The sequence below is a fragment of the Babylonia areolata genome, chromosome 21, assembly GCF_041734735.1.
Source record: "Babylonia areolata isolate BAREFJ2019XMU chromosome 21, ASM4173473v1, whole genome shotgun sequence".
Lineage (NCBI taxonomy): Eukaryota > Metazoa > Mollusca > Gastropoda > Neogastropoda > Buccinidae > Babylonia > Babylonia areolata.
This window is the reverse complement of record NC_134896.1, coordinates 19,333,983-19,347,518: the sequence shown is the minus strand read 5'-3', so window position 1 is coordinate 19,347,518 and position 13,536 is coordinate 19,333,983. Positions and strand designations below refer to the sequence as shown.

At 36.9% G+C, this 13,536-nt stretch overlaps 1 protein-coding gene across 10 annotated transcripts in view; it reads right to left on the bottom strand.

Moving 5' to 3' along the window:
* Positions 1–4,961: 4,961 nt before the first annotated feature.
* Positions 4,962–13,536, bottom strand: part of LOC143296529 (striatin-3-like) — a 35,561-nt gene continuing 26,986 nt past the window's right edge. For all 10 annotated transcript variants that reach the window (XM_076608535.1, XM_076608534.1, XM_076608537.1 and 7 more), the window contains 3 exons: positions 13,314–13,421; positions 12,918–13,004; positions 4,962–12,097 (listed from right to left, as the gene is read on the bottom strand). In XM_076608535.1, coding sequence (XP_076464650.1) covers positions 11,928–12,097; positions 12,918–13,004; positions 13,314–13,421 — 365 coding nt within the window. In that variant the 3' untranslated portion in view covers positions 4,962–11,927. The remainder of the gene's footprint in view (positions 12,098–12,917; positions 13,005–13,313; positions 13,422–13,536) is intronic.

Sequence of the window (13,536 nt, the reverse complement as noted above, 5' to 3'; positions counted from 1 at the left end):
CCCAAAAAACTTTAACCCTTTCAGCCCTTTAAGGTCTTCTGTCTGTGCAATCCTCCCTGCCTGGCATATTTTTGCCTGGCTGCATCAACAGGAAGGGGTGCTTCGCTTCAGGCACAAATCTATAGCAACTACTCAACCAATAGCTACCGAACTTCACATAATGACTGAAATATGATTTTGACACAAGTTGCTGAAGTCTCAAGACAAGGGATGCACTAGTTTACTTGTAACTTAAAATTAAAAAATGCAATAGTAAAACGTCAGCTTTTGTCAATGTTGAAGGTTGTGGGCTGTCTTCTAGATTGAAATGTCCGCCGCTTTGTCTAGACCGGTTGCTAATTTCATCTCCTTCACTTTCCCAAGAAATATCAAATGAATTATTTGACAAATTGTCATTATATGGGATGAATTCGCTGCGTGAGTCTATCATAATTTCACTCAACACTTACTGCGCAGTACGCCTTTGACATTTTACCATATTGATGCGAAAAAACAGATGGAAAACACACTAATCGTTCAATTTTCAGAGCGAAACTTTGTGTGCAAGTGAGGAAGGAAGTTAAGTTGGAGTTACTTCCCTTACATAGCAGTTTAATGCATAGTAATGAGCTGATGATTTGGTTTAAATAAACAGGTTTCTTCGCCCACCTGCCAGGCGGGCTTATGCGGAGAATGGCGATCAGCAGCGCACGGCTCTCAGGCAGGCGCAGGGTTGAATGAGTTAAATAAATGTTAAATAAATAAACATTGGCAAGGCCTGCATGTGCATGTAAACTAACAAAATAATTAGGAAATGAGCATTTTATTATGACGAGGAAGACACTTGACAGGGCGGTATGATATTGGTGGAGTAACATGAAGCACTAAAATTATAAAACATGAAAACATTTATACTGCATGTAAGCAGGCACATTACTTATATAACTTAAGACTATGAGTGTCCAAATTTTCTTATTTTTGAAAAGAAAAAAAAATCTGCCCTTCTGAATTATTTTCATGCATTTGATCTTACTATTATACTTTTGTTGTTGTTGTTGACATATAATGTTAAAAAATTTTTTTTTGTACATTTGTTCATTGAGGATATTTTGTTGCTGGAATCATTATTTTTTTTTTTTTTTTATTGTACATTTTTTTTTACTTAAGAAAGATTTTTTGTGGTGGATTCTGCCAGAATGTATCAATTGATTTGAAGTTCTTTAACAAATTCAATAGCATGCAAATCATCTCTTGCATATAATTTTTTCCTCGCATCCATCTGAAAGCGTAAGATCAGGAACATTTCTCAGATGGGGAGATCAAACCCAGGACATCTCTTTACCTAGGCACACTCACATTAATTGCTAATCCACTGCATTATACATGAAAGTCTGAGAATAACCAGAAAGCGGTTTGTGATGTGTTTTCATGCAAGGAGTATGTGAAAACGGTTTGATATTACATGTTAGAATTTGGCTGTGTTTTGTTACTGTATTTGACCTCTGTATGCAGTATATAATCAGTGTGTTGGCATTTGAGCATTGTCCAAAGTTACAGTGCTGTTGTCATCCTATAATAACCTAGTGCAATAAATAATCTTTGATGAACTGTGGTTACATGTGCTTACCTGTTTTTGCTTCTGCACTGAAGGTCTGTTTAATGGGTATGTAAATACTGGTTTGTATGAGCTTTTATATATAATTATACAAATCTATACACTGTGCATTTGTTTGAGCAATCTCAGGGTTGTTATAAAAAAATATATATACATTATGTATGTGTGAGAGAGAGAGAACCTGGCTTGTATTTCTAACAGTAAATCAGTATTGCTCATAATAGCTTACTCCAAAGTTCAGAAATACAATGATTCTGTTATTTGGTATTAGTAACTGTTCACTTTTTTTGTTTTCTTGTGTCTTGAAGATGACCTCAACAAATAAATGTGTACAGGGATATGAAAACAAATCTTATTATCGTTTGCTGCACGCTGCAGAATACCTTAACAGGAGAAAACAGTACTCACGGATGTGAATGAAATTTAACATGCGAGTTATGTTGTTGTGTGCTCCACGTTAGGATACTTAAATTTCCCAGGTTATTTTCACTTTGGTCACAAAACCTGGAGGTACTCGTGTGTGTGTGTGTGTGTGTGTGTGAGACTGGAAATTTGATGTGCTCGTCTTGCAGTTTGTTTGGCTGATACTTGTAACTGGCTTTGAGAAGTGAGAAGTATTGTTTAGCTTGTTTTTCATTTTGTTTTTATTCTTTATGACTGCATGTTACGCATATTTTTATGTTTGTGTGTATTGCATTTTTGAAAAATCTGGTTTTGCTTCAGTTAGTTTGGATGTTATTTGTTTGTTAAGATGGAAATATAGCAGATACACAAGTGTCATGCTAAGATGTTAAAAAAAAAAAAGGAAAAAAAAGGCATAAGGCTAGAGTCTGAGAAACAGTTGCAGAGTCCAGGGTGTTTCTGTGCAGATATATGCAACACATGCACAGAACTACTTTTTCCACTGCAAGGTTTCAGGTATTCAGCAATTGTATTTAAATACATTCGTTGCTTCATGAAATTTACTACTAGTGTAGAAATTTCTACTCATGCATTTTAACATTACTATGCAAATTTCTTACAATGCCATCGGGATTTAATATTTTTGGACATGTTGATTACACTGTTTAAAAATAACGAAGGTGAATTTCTGTACTCTTTTCAGACAAAAAAGTGATTGACTGATTGATTGAACAACGAACATATAATCTCTCTCTCCCCCATCTGTAGGCCCTTTCTCTTGCTTGCACAACATCAATTGGACAGAAATGTGACTTGGATGGCATTTGTTAGGGAAACTCTGATAAATGTTGGAAATGATGAGTTACGAGACTGGCAGCATATTCAGAAAGTACATCGAATCAATGGTTTCCTTGTTGACAATTCATGGATAGTAGGGAAGAAACTGTTAAGGCATTTGTTTTTTGTCAGTATAGGATTTTTATGGCTTTTACAATGATTTGACATGGGATATACTTTAAGACTGCTTAAAAGTGTTTGTGGTCATGTTATATATTGATATTTATTTGTTATGAAGTGTGGTGTTGCCTGTTAGATTTGCATCAGAATTGGACTGAGACATGCTGTTGATTGTTAGTTACATGCTTGGTTATGTTACCATATACCCAGATGTCAGATATACTCTGTGTTTATATTCTGTATACTTGTCCATTTACAGTGCATAACATGTTACACAAAACTGACAATAAATAAAAATGAGAAAAAAAACCAAACATTAAAATATTTGTCTCTCTTCGGGAAGTATAATTGGGTAACGGGATGCAAGAGTGGTTTGTCAGAAACAGTGCTGGCTTAAGAGCAGAAGTTTTTTGTCAAGAAACACCAGTTTTTTTGTTGTTAATGAACAGAAGAAATGCTAGGTTTTGGCTTGCATACATGTTTGGAAATGTTGGGGGGTACATTTGGAGTATGCCTTTTACTTTCCACTGTAGATTTAATGTGATGTTAGTATTTGTTACAAATAGTTGAGTGATATGAAGTATCATTCATCAACACTTTGAATGCACTGTGTAGGCAATTGTAATGTTACGGCTTGTATCAGTAGTAGGCAACTGTTATAGATTGTATAAGTAATTTCTTCAACAGATTGCATTGTGAAGTCAGTCAAGGATCCTATCTAGTTTGTGCCATGGACTAAAAGGAAAAGTTATTTTTAGGGTGCATGTTGAGTGTTGCTGTAATTTCTAAACCTACCTTAGCTGGTATCATCTGTCCCAGCACAATTACATAGTAAAAATACTAAGTGGAGGATAGCTGTATTAGTATAAACACCCTTGACCCCTCCCATTGTATTCAGTATAATTTAATATTATCATCTTCATGATCAGTCAAGGGTACATTCTCAAGGCTGGACCAGTGCATTGGTGTAACATGTGGATCAGTTTACATGCTTTAGCACATCTTGTTACAAACTGATCAAATTTCAGGGGAGAAAAAAGGAAGTCCATATGCTACACTAACTCTCATGTTAATGAAGACTGGGGAGCTTTCTGCTGAATTAATTTTCAGTTAAATTTAAAACAAAAGAAAAAAATGTGAAATTGAAGCTTGCACCTGGAAATGAAATCAAAAGTTCTTGACCAGTGCTGTTTAGGTTCATGCAGACTGTGCAGCAGTACCATGTATTGTCCATGTCAAAAGTCAACTTGGGTTTAAAGGCTTTGGTCTTCAAGGCCTAAAAAGCCCTTGCACTTGAAAAGTATAAATTAAGATGAATCATCCAGCGTATTGCAACTAAACATGCTGTACACTCACCATTCACACAACTCAAGTACTACCCACATATACACTCACGAAACATCTGTCCTCACACATGTCTAAGGTATGCTTGGTAAAATAAATGTGTCAGAATTGATTAAATCAACTCTGAATTGGGAAGCTTATGACAGCTTCTAAATTTAGTACTTGTTAGATTGTAAAATCGCTTGGAATTGGGAGCTTGAGATTGATTTTAAATTCACTCTGAAATGGAGTGTTGTGCAAACTGGATGTCTTTGAGTTCCATCTCTTGACTACCTTCATTTTGCTTTTCACCTGAAGGAATTGCAAAATGAGTCATTGAGTGGCACATGAAAAGTGAAGCATTTGCATGGTTTGACAGTCCTGATATGGCCCTGTGTGGTCAGCTGGACAATAAGCAACAAGAACAAGAAGCAGTCTAAGAATTTCTAACCTTCAGCCTGCCAGGTCGAATCATATTTTCTTGATGGAACTGAGATGGAAGAGGATTTCAATGGAATGTCTCAAGACAGTCACACTACACCACTTCAGAAGTAGGAATATATGTGTGTGTGTGTGTGTGTGTGTGTGCATGTGCATGAAAGGTAAGTGGAATCTGTTGTTCAGACATTCATCAGTGCACAATCCTCTTGTAAGACATCATTTTCACTGGAACCAAACAATCAAATTTGTACATCATTGTTTATTTAATTGTACCTGATATTCTTGTCATTATCAATAAAATAAAATGTCCTTGTTTAATGAAAAGGGGTACTCGTGGGAAGAGATTTGCTTGCAGTTAATTCAAATGGACACAAACCACTAAGAAAACACAGCACAGACTGTCCAGTTGATGCTTAATTTTTTTTTCTTTCTTTTCTTTGTTGTTGACAGCATAGAAGGGACTACAACATTTGTGCAATAAATAGAACACGACACAATCATCATTCACACCAGGAAGGTGCGCTTCATGTCTCCAGGTACAACTCAAGCTCACCAAAGTGCATCACATTATCACATTCTCTTCATGCTCAAGCTGCAAACTTTGTGGTTCTTCCAAGATTTTCCATTCATTCTGGCATAAGGGGGAAGGGAGCAAACCACAGGTTAAAAGCATCGCAGTCATTCCTCCAACCAACTTTTTTTCTTTTGACCATACTCAACTGCATCATCTCAATTTCACAGGATGAGCAGTCATACAAAAGATACACTGTGCAGCTAAATTAACAGAATAAACAATGAACATGAAAGAAAGAAAGAAAAAGAAAGAACTAAAAAGCATCACAAATAATTAATTGTTGTCATTTGCATAATGAAAGTCAGTTGTAAACTGCTTTGAAATGAATTACCCTTTTGCAAAAGTCGTCATGCGTGGAATAAATTTTGTGCAATTTGTTTACCAATTAAAAGAAAAGCAAAGAAGAGGAGAAAAAAAATCAAGCTTAGAATAAATTGGTTGACAAGCTATTAAGCTTCCCCTGCACCAATTAAACGTAAGTCTGAAAGTACAATCAATTCCTTTCAAAATTTAAAGCATGTCTCATATTCAAGTATATAATGTAGAAATATATAGTAAAATACAAAATGTTTGAAGCAAAAGTATAGGAAAAGAATCAATAATTTGTTACAATACACACTATGAATACAAAGGTACAGAGTAAATGAAGGAACATAAATAATGCTGAACAGACAATATTTTACTTAAGCTTTCAGGCAAGATCCTGCATAACTTCTTTCTCCTTGTGACAGGAAATAAATGTGGTTACACAGATGAAATGAACATATATTAAAAGAAGTTAAAAGTAAATAAGAACAGAGTACACACAAAGTAATACATAAAGCAAGCAAAAGAAAAGAACCATGTTGATGCTTTCAAACTGTATTCAGTCAGGAAGGGACAGGGATGGAGGTAGCATGCAAGCATGTTTTATCTTTTCAACACTCAAGTTCCAGGGAACTGAATCATAACCATGCTTTCCCTGAATAGGGGCAAGTCAATGTCTTCCTTTGTACCTTCATCTCAGGAATAGCCAAGATACCATAGAAAAATACAAAGTATGACGTAAGGATACAACAGAATAATAAAAAGTAAAAAAGAAAGTATAAAAAGAAAGAAAAGAAATGGAAAACAAAAAAAGAATACTTAAGTAGATGAGTGAGTTCCTTAACAGAATACAGTAAACAAACAAGCGAAGAAAGAAAGGAGAGGAAGAAAACAAATCGCATAACTTCAAGCCCCTCCCCATACCTTAAAAGTATTTAGGAGAGAGATGGGATTGACATAATGAGAGAAAAATAAAAATTTGTTTTGAAATGTGTTTACTGGCCCTTTTCGTCTTCCTCCACCTCCATCATTCATTTTCAAAAGGGGAAAAGGGGGTTCTTTATCTGCTCTCATTTTTATCTCCTCTTATTCAACATACAAAAAAGAAACCAGAAACTATTGTGCTGATTTACACAGCCAAGGGCCTGATAGACACAGAGTGTGAAGGTCCTCCACAGCTAAGGCATGTTCCTTTGCCAAGTTTTCTTCCACTAACCCTATAATCTAAAGGTGGCATCTTCACTAATTTTCTTGGGTCTAACTGCCCTCTTTACTTCTATCAACTAAGTAAATGTTGGGAATTAAAATGGAAACAGTTGTATAGTTTGTTGTCTGAATCATTTCCAATTCCAAACTGTATTTCTAGTCTTGATCATACCAGTCAATTCAATCAACAGCTGGAACCCAGCCATAGCATGGAACTTTTTTCAGTTCTGGTGCATAAAGGTATACAAGATGGAAACATATTATTCTGAACAGCTGGGATGTGTATCAACCGATTATTTCATCCATGTTGAATTCCTGAGGTATTATGATACAAGTACTAAATGTACTTGAATTCACCCAGTTCCTCCTGTATCATATTTATCATTTGTCCTCTCAAACAGATGAAACAAATGGAAAAGCCAATTACTGTTACAATTCCGCATATTACCTTACTCCACTCACAAATACACCCTGAAACTTCAATCATGTACCCAAAGAAAATATTCTATATATTCTAAACAAAAGATCAGGATATGCCACATGATCTAAGGATTAAAATAAAATAAATTTAAAAAAAGGCAGTGATAACCTTCCAACATTAGTTAATTATAATGGAGAGTTCAGCCAACAATGAATGAAAGATATGTGAACCTCTCTCCAAGATCCTCTGTTGTTAAATTCATCTTCACATACCTCATCATCACAACCCACTAACAATACAGATGTTTTACTTATCATACCAATCGAATTACCCTGTCCAATAAAAACTACTCCACTATTGCATAATCCCTGCCCATTTGACATTCCAGTACTTTTGTAATTTTCTCCTAGCCCATGAAATTATGAACAACAAATGACACTCCAAAGCCCATGCCACATTATCTCAACCATATCCTTGGTATCAAATTATCTGTTGCTAAACAAAGAATGATGATCTCACTGAGAGGAAAACAATAACAGCGAGGGAACATACATTTTCTCCCTGTCAAACTATCCTGTCCAATAATTCACAAACACTGGTACGATTGGGTAACCAGCAACTGGGAAAAAATGTTTTCCATGTTATTAAAAAATTTTCCTTTGAAAGCAGCGTGATACAGAACTATGTTACACCATCTGCAGGAAACAAACTTTAGTCTGGGGAGCAAGACCATAACAGACCAATGCAAAATATATCTTTCAAAGATGTGCTTAAAAATATTCTTTAAAGAAATAAATAAAAACTATTGAACTAAAGCTTTTCGCACAAACAACAAATGAATATCAGAACAGGAAAAACAAATGCAAAAAAAAAAAAGTTCAGAGTATAAAAAAAGACAATAAAAAAACACGAGGGTCTAGGCAGTCACAAACAGAAATGCATTCTTGCAAATGAGAAAACTTCATCACAACAATCAAAAACGTACATTCACAAAGGGCACTTGACCCTTAATGATACACTCACAAATGCTATCAATCAACCCAAACAGGCTTGAACATACACTGAAGTCATGTTCAGATACAACCCATCACACCCATACATACACCCCTGGCATAGCGTTTCAGTTCCAGTCACTGACAACCTGAATCTTTGACAGTACACCTATTGTGCCCACATGACCTTCAAAGCCAGTGGGGGAGTGAGGGTGGGAGAATGAGGTGAAAATGTTCATTTGTGAGAAGCTTATCAACTTGCCACACTATAAACACTCTAAAAACAACACACGCACACACACACAAAAAAAAACAAAAACTGCACACATCAGAACCAGACGACAAGCTTTTTTCAGGGGAGGTCTCTTTCATTTCTGCGTGGAGTGTCCTCAAGATTAAACACCAATCTTTTCACTCAACAGACACACGAGCATGAAGCTTCAACATACACAAACAGATGATTATCGAGCACATCCTGGAAGGATTTGTGAAACAGAACAGACTCAAGGAGCACACATACCATCTTTGAAATCCAAATTATGGACCTCCCAACAATGTTGGCCAAAGAAAAGGAAGAGGACAGCATGCCATCCACCCCATGGTATGTACAGTCTGTACTGTTAACATTTACATTCCAGGCCCAAGTCATTTGTTCGTACAACTAGTGTGTGTGATCACCACATATACACTGAACACAATCTACACAAAACATACATCATACTTAATAAGTGAATCAAACACTAGCTACCTGCAATATTGAAAATAAGTTTACAGGGCATTTACATAGACATTATTCACAGCGGACTGGCTATGGTACAGTAATTACAACCTAGACAAGAGAATCACTTATTACAGATCCTCTTGACATGAATTATGTACAGGACCAAATACTGACATACACACACACAAACCCATCACAATCAGTCCTCAAGTGCCATCAGATCATCCAAAGTTAGCATCAGGGACAGCAAACCCCACTCCTTCCTTTTTCACTGCACTATAAACCACTATCATTCATTCCTGTCAGTCTTTACATTTTTCTCTCACCCACACACCTAATACTAACAACTCCACACCCACCCACCCCAAAAAAACATAACTGTATTCGTGAACGTGGGTGGAGAGACCCACACACAAAAAAAGTTTAAAATTGCCTAGGTCAGATCACATAATTATGCTAACATACATACACAATCACACAGACATCTTTAAAATGCAGGATTCCTTCACCAGTAATGACGATGAACTGTTTGTGGCCAGCTTAGTGAGCTTGAAACCAGGCCCCACTTGCACTGAAAAGTATACCCCACCCCCTACAAATTTACAAAAGCTCAGCAGCCTAGAAAGAAGCGGCAGGTGTTACAACATTCAAATCATCCCGTGCTCATGATTACTTCAAAACGTTTTGCAGTTTATCTTTGTGCTTTTCTCCAGTTGTTTCAGATCTGGTTACTGGAGGTGTGTAGTACAGAAGGAGGGCCATGCGAACTGAGGAAGACCAAGAAAAAGGAGGATAAACATCTGACAGATTCCACAGAGCACATCAGCTTTGCTGCCCTTTAAAAGATCCCCAAACCAAAGAAATACCAATTTAATGACCAATATATAATATGCTATATGACTGACACACAATCACTCTTTCTTGCTTATAATTTTTTCTAGAAACAAAATACATGAAGCAACAGTTCAAGCGAGCATCCTACAAATAAATGAATGTTTCTCAAAAAGCAGTTATGTTGCTGGATGATTCCTCTATGTGTATACATGTGTCTGTGTGAATCTGCAAAGGTGTGTGTGTGTGTGATTGTGTGTGTACATGAGTGACTGAGTGTGTGTGTGTGCATGAGTTTGTGCACATGCGCATACTTGTATTTGTATGCGTGTTTGAAGAAATGAGCAACACCTGACTGGCTGACATGCAGCTAATGTTCACAGATGGACATGATGTAATTCACCATGCACAAGCCTCTGCTGATCAGCAGGTCCACTTTTCAACAAGTCCCCACTTGCCACACTCACAGGACCACCCGTTTGAAGCGGTTTCCCCCTACACAGTCACTGATTACAACCTTGATTCAAACTGTCCAAGACAGAATAGAGAAAATCTCCACCCACTTAATAAGGAGTTCCAGAGAAAAGAAAAAGTAAACTTTCATCAAAACACCATTCTCTGAACTCAAAACGGAATCATTAAGCTGTTTGGACCACGTAGTAAGTTCTTTCTTTTGTGCAGTTTTTTTTGGGGGGGAACAAGCCATCTGCCAAAACAATTTAGCGAAAACAAGATATTTTTTCAATACATGCACAACACACACACATTGTCAAAGGGGAAAAGGGGTCCTGGAAAGGGGGAAGGAACAGAAGAACAAATGTGAATAATTTGGGGAGCAACACGGTCTTTCACTGGCCATGAAAGTGATAACTTAAACTCTGAATTAATAATCTAAACACTGCCTTGATTACATCAATAAAGAAATATAAGTGTCCTGTTGTTTTTTCACAATAATTTCAATCAAATTTATGTCGTCAGTACCAGTTCATCGCAATTAAAATAATTTTATCATGACCAAAACAGAGGGGAAGAAGATACGTTTCCAAATGTCAGAAAAATCACACTTTTTATTCAATGTCTACAAACTGAATAAAGCACTTGGTTACTGTCTTGTAATCTGAGTGCACTCTCACAGGATTGGATCTGCTAGGGGAAAAAACACACCTGATGTCATCTAATTTGTCTTGACTTTTTATTTCCTCCAATCACTTCCATCAATTTCAAGTGGACTCCAGAATCATTTTCATAAACTTCAAGTGCAAACATAAAATCTTATCTGTGATACTTAATAAGTTATGTGCACCTATGGTGCAGTTAACTTGTTTGTTATCATGGTCTTCACATTTTGATCCCCTATCTGTAATAGCTGTCACACATTAAATCACCTTCACTGTAAGTTCATTTCTTTATAATCATGCCAACTTAAAATTGCCAGTACCAAGTAAAAACAGGCAAGACTGCAAGTTCCAGTCCTTTGTTAAAGGAACACCAAATTCTTTTTACTCTTTTTTTTTTTTTTTTTTTAAATTTTTTTTTTTAAGAGAGCTCAGTACATCACAACATTTGTTCACAACAGGCCTCAAAATGCAGTACAGCATGATTATTTCTGTGTATTTTCTCTTCACTGCTTCTCAAAGATTTGGATACAAAACAGGTCAAGGACAAGGGTTGAGAAAAGAAACAGATCAATCCACTTGTCCATGTACATAATTGCCCAGTTCACAGATGTCGGCATTCCTCTCCAAACTGCTGTCAGCAGATGCGAGGTATGTTCAGACATGGCAGCCACTTTCAGCTCATCAAACATCTTTCAACTTACAGTGGACCCTAAGGAGAGAACTAGAGCGGAAGGGGGGGGGGGGGGGGGGGGGGGGGGGGGGAAAGCACAGATTTGGTAGAAGTCACAACAACCCGCGTTATCTGTCAACAGATGACAGCTCCATGAGGGCAGAGAGGGGAAGGTGCCGACAAACTGGTAACAACATCTGCTTTCCCTGTGAGCACTTGTGAGCGAGTGTCGGCCAACAGCAACAGGGAACACCACTCTTCATCTAAGCTAAGGGGTAGACATGAGAAAGTGGCCTGGTTTGGGCACAGCCTCTGGCTGGCTAGCTGGAAACAGTCCCCAGTGGAGAAGACTACACTAGATGTCTCTGGTGTCATACAAAGACTTTGGCCAAGGCATCAGCACCTGCACTGGCTATGTATGGTTTTTGAGGGTGGAAGGCAACATCATGAATGGACTCGTCAAACTTTTTCCGATGAGAGGTGATTTCTTGCACACAGGTTTTGCTATCTAAGTTCCATAACCTTATTGAGCAGTCATGACCTGAAACAAAGCAAAACACTGATGTTTGATTCAGCCAACAACCTCAACAAATCAACAGACTGAAAGGGGACAAAATCAATCTTTTAAACGTGAAGCTGACTGAAAGTTGAACATGTGAAAAAATATTTCTCTCGCCTACACATTTTTTCCTTGTTTGTATTTGTTCAAATTAAACTACTATTACTATTAATAACAGTAACAAGATTGATAATAACAACACAGTGAATTTATGTACACCTAATTTTTTAACAAGGCTTTGGGTGCCTGTCTGTTTCAGTCTCAGTAGCTCAAGGAGGCGTCACTGCGTTTGGACAAATCCATATACGCTACACCACATCTGCCAAGCCGATGCCTGACCAGCAGCGTAACCCAACGCGCTTAGTCAGGCCTTGTGAAAAAAAAAGAAAAAGAAAAGAAAGGGGGGGGGGGGGAATAAATAATAAATACATTAAAAAAAAAAATTACTACTACCACTACTAATAATATGTATAAGGCGCAAAAACTTGATGAAGTCAACTATAAACATAAATAAATAAATAAATAATAATTGTAATATAAAAAAAATGTAGTAATAATAATGCCTGTCTGTACTGTTGTATTGTTTCTTTTCAAAACAGTTCTGAGTGAAATGCAGAAACCGATCAAAGCATGTCTTTGCTGGACATATTTCCCAATGATAAAACCCTATATAGCCACTTTTTTATGTGTGTAAAATGCTTCCTGCTCCAGGATGTCAGTCTGGACTGAACTATATACATTAAAGAAATACATAATTTTTTCTTTTTAAATAACCACAGCATGAACAGCAAACACAACTCACTTCCAGATAAAAGGTACAAGCCATTGGGGTCCACTGCCAAACTGGTTACTGAGTCCAAGTGTGCCACCATTGCATGGATCATTTTACCTGCAAAGAATTCAGAAGCAAATTATCAAACTAATTCATCATCATTTCACTTCAAACTCTGAAAAACAAATTTTCATAAAGTACTTATCTTTTTATTTTATTTTATTCGAATTCCATGAAATCAATATCAATGATTCAGCACATAGTTACCATAAAAAAGAGAACTTATCATATACATTCTCTCTCCTGTGTAAGACCACTGAAAACTAATCCCTGAAAACTGGTTTATACGTTGGATATAAAAAACAACAACTTTTTTGTACAACCAAAGGACATCAAATAGAGTGGATTTTGAAGATGCAGACCAACCTGTGTTGTTGTCGAAGAATCGGATGTGCCTGTCTTCGTGGGCAGTGATGGTGACGGGCATGGTGGGGTGGTTGATGATGCAGTTGATCTGATTGCTGCCACTAGTGTCTGCACACACACAGTTCATCATATTATACATCCATCAGTATATACAACCTACAAGACTCTGGTCAACAGTGGGAAATCACAGTAGCTCTTCTACTCCATGTGTTGTTGCTTCTCC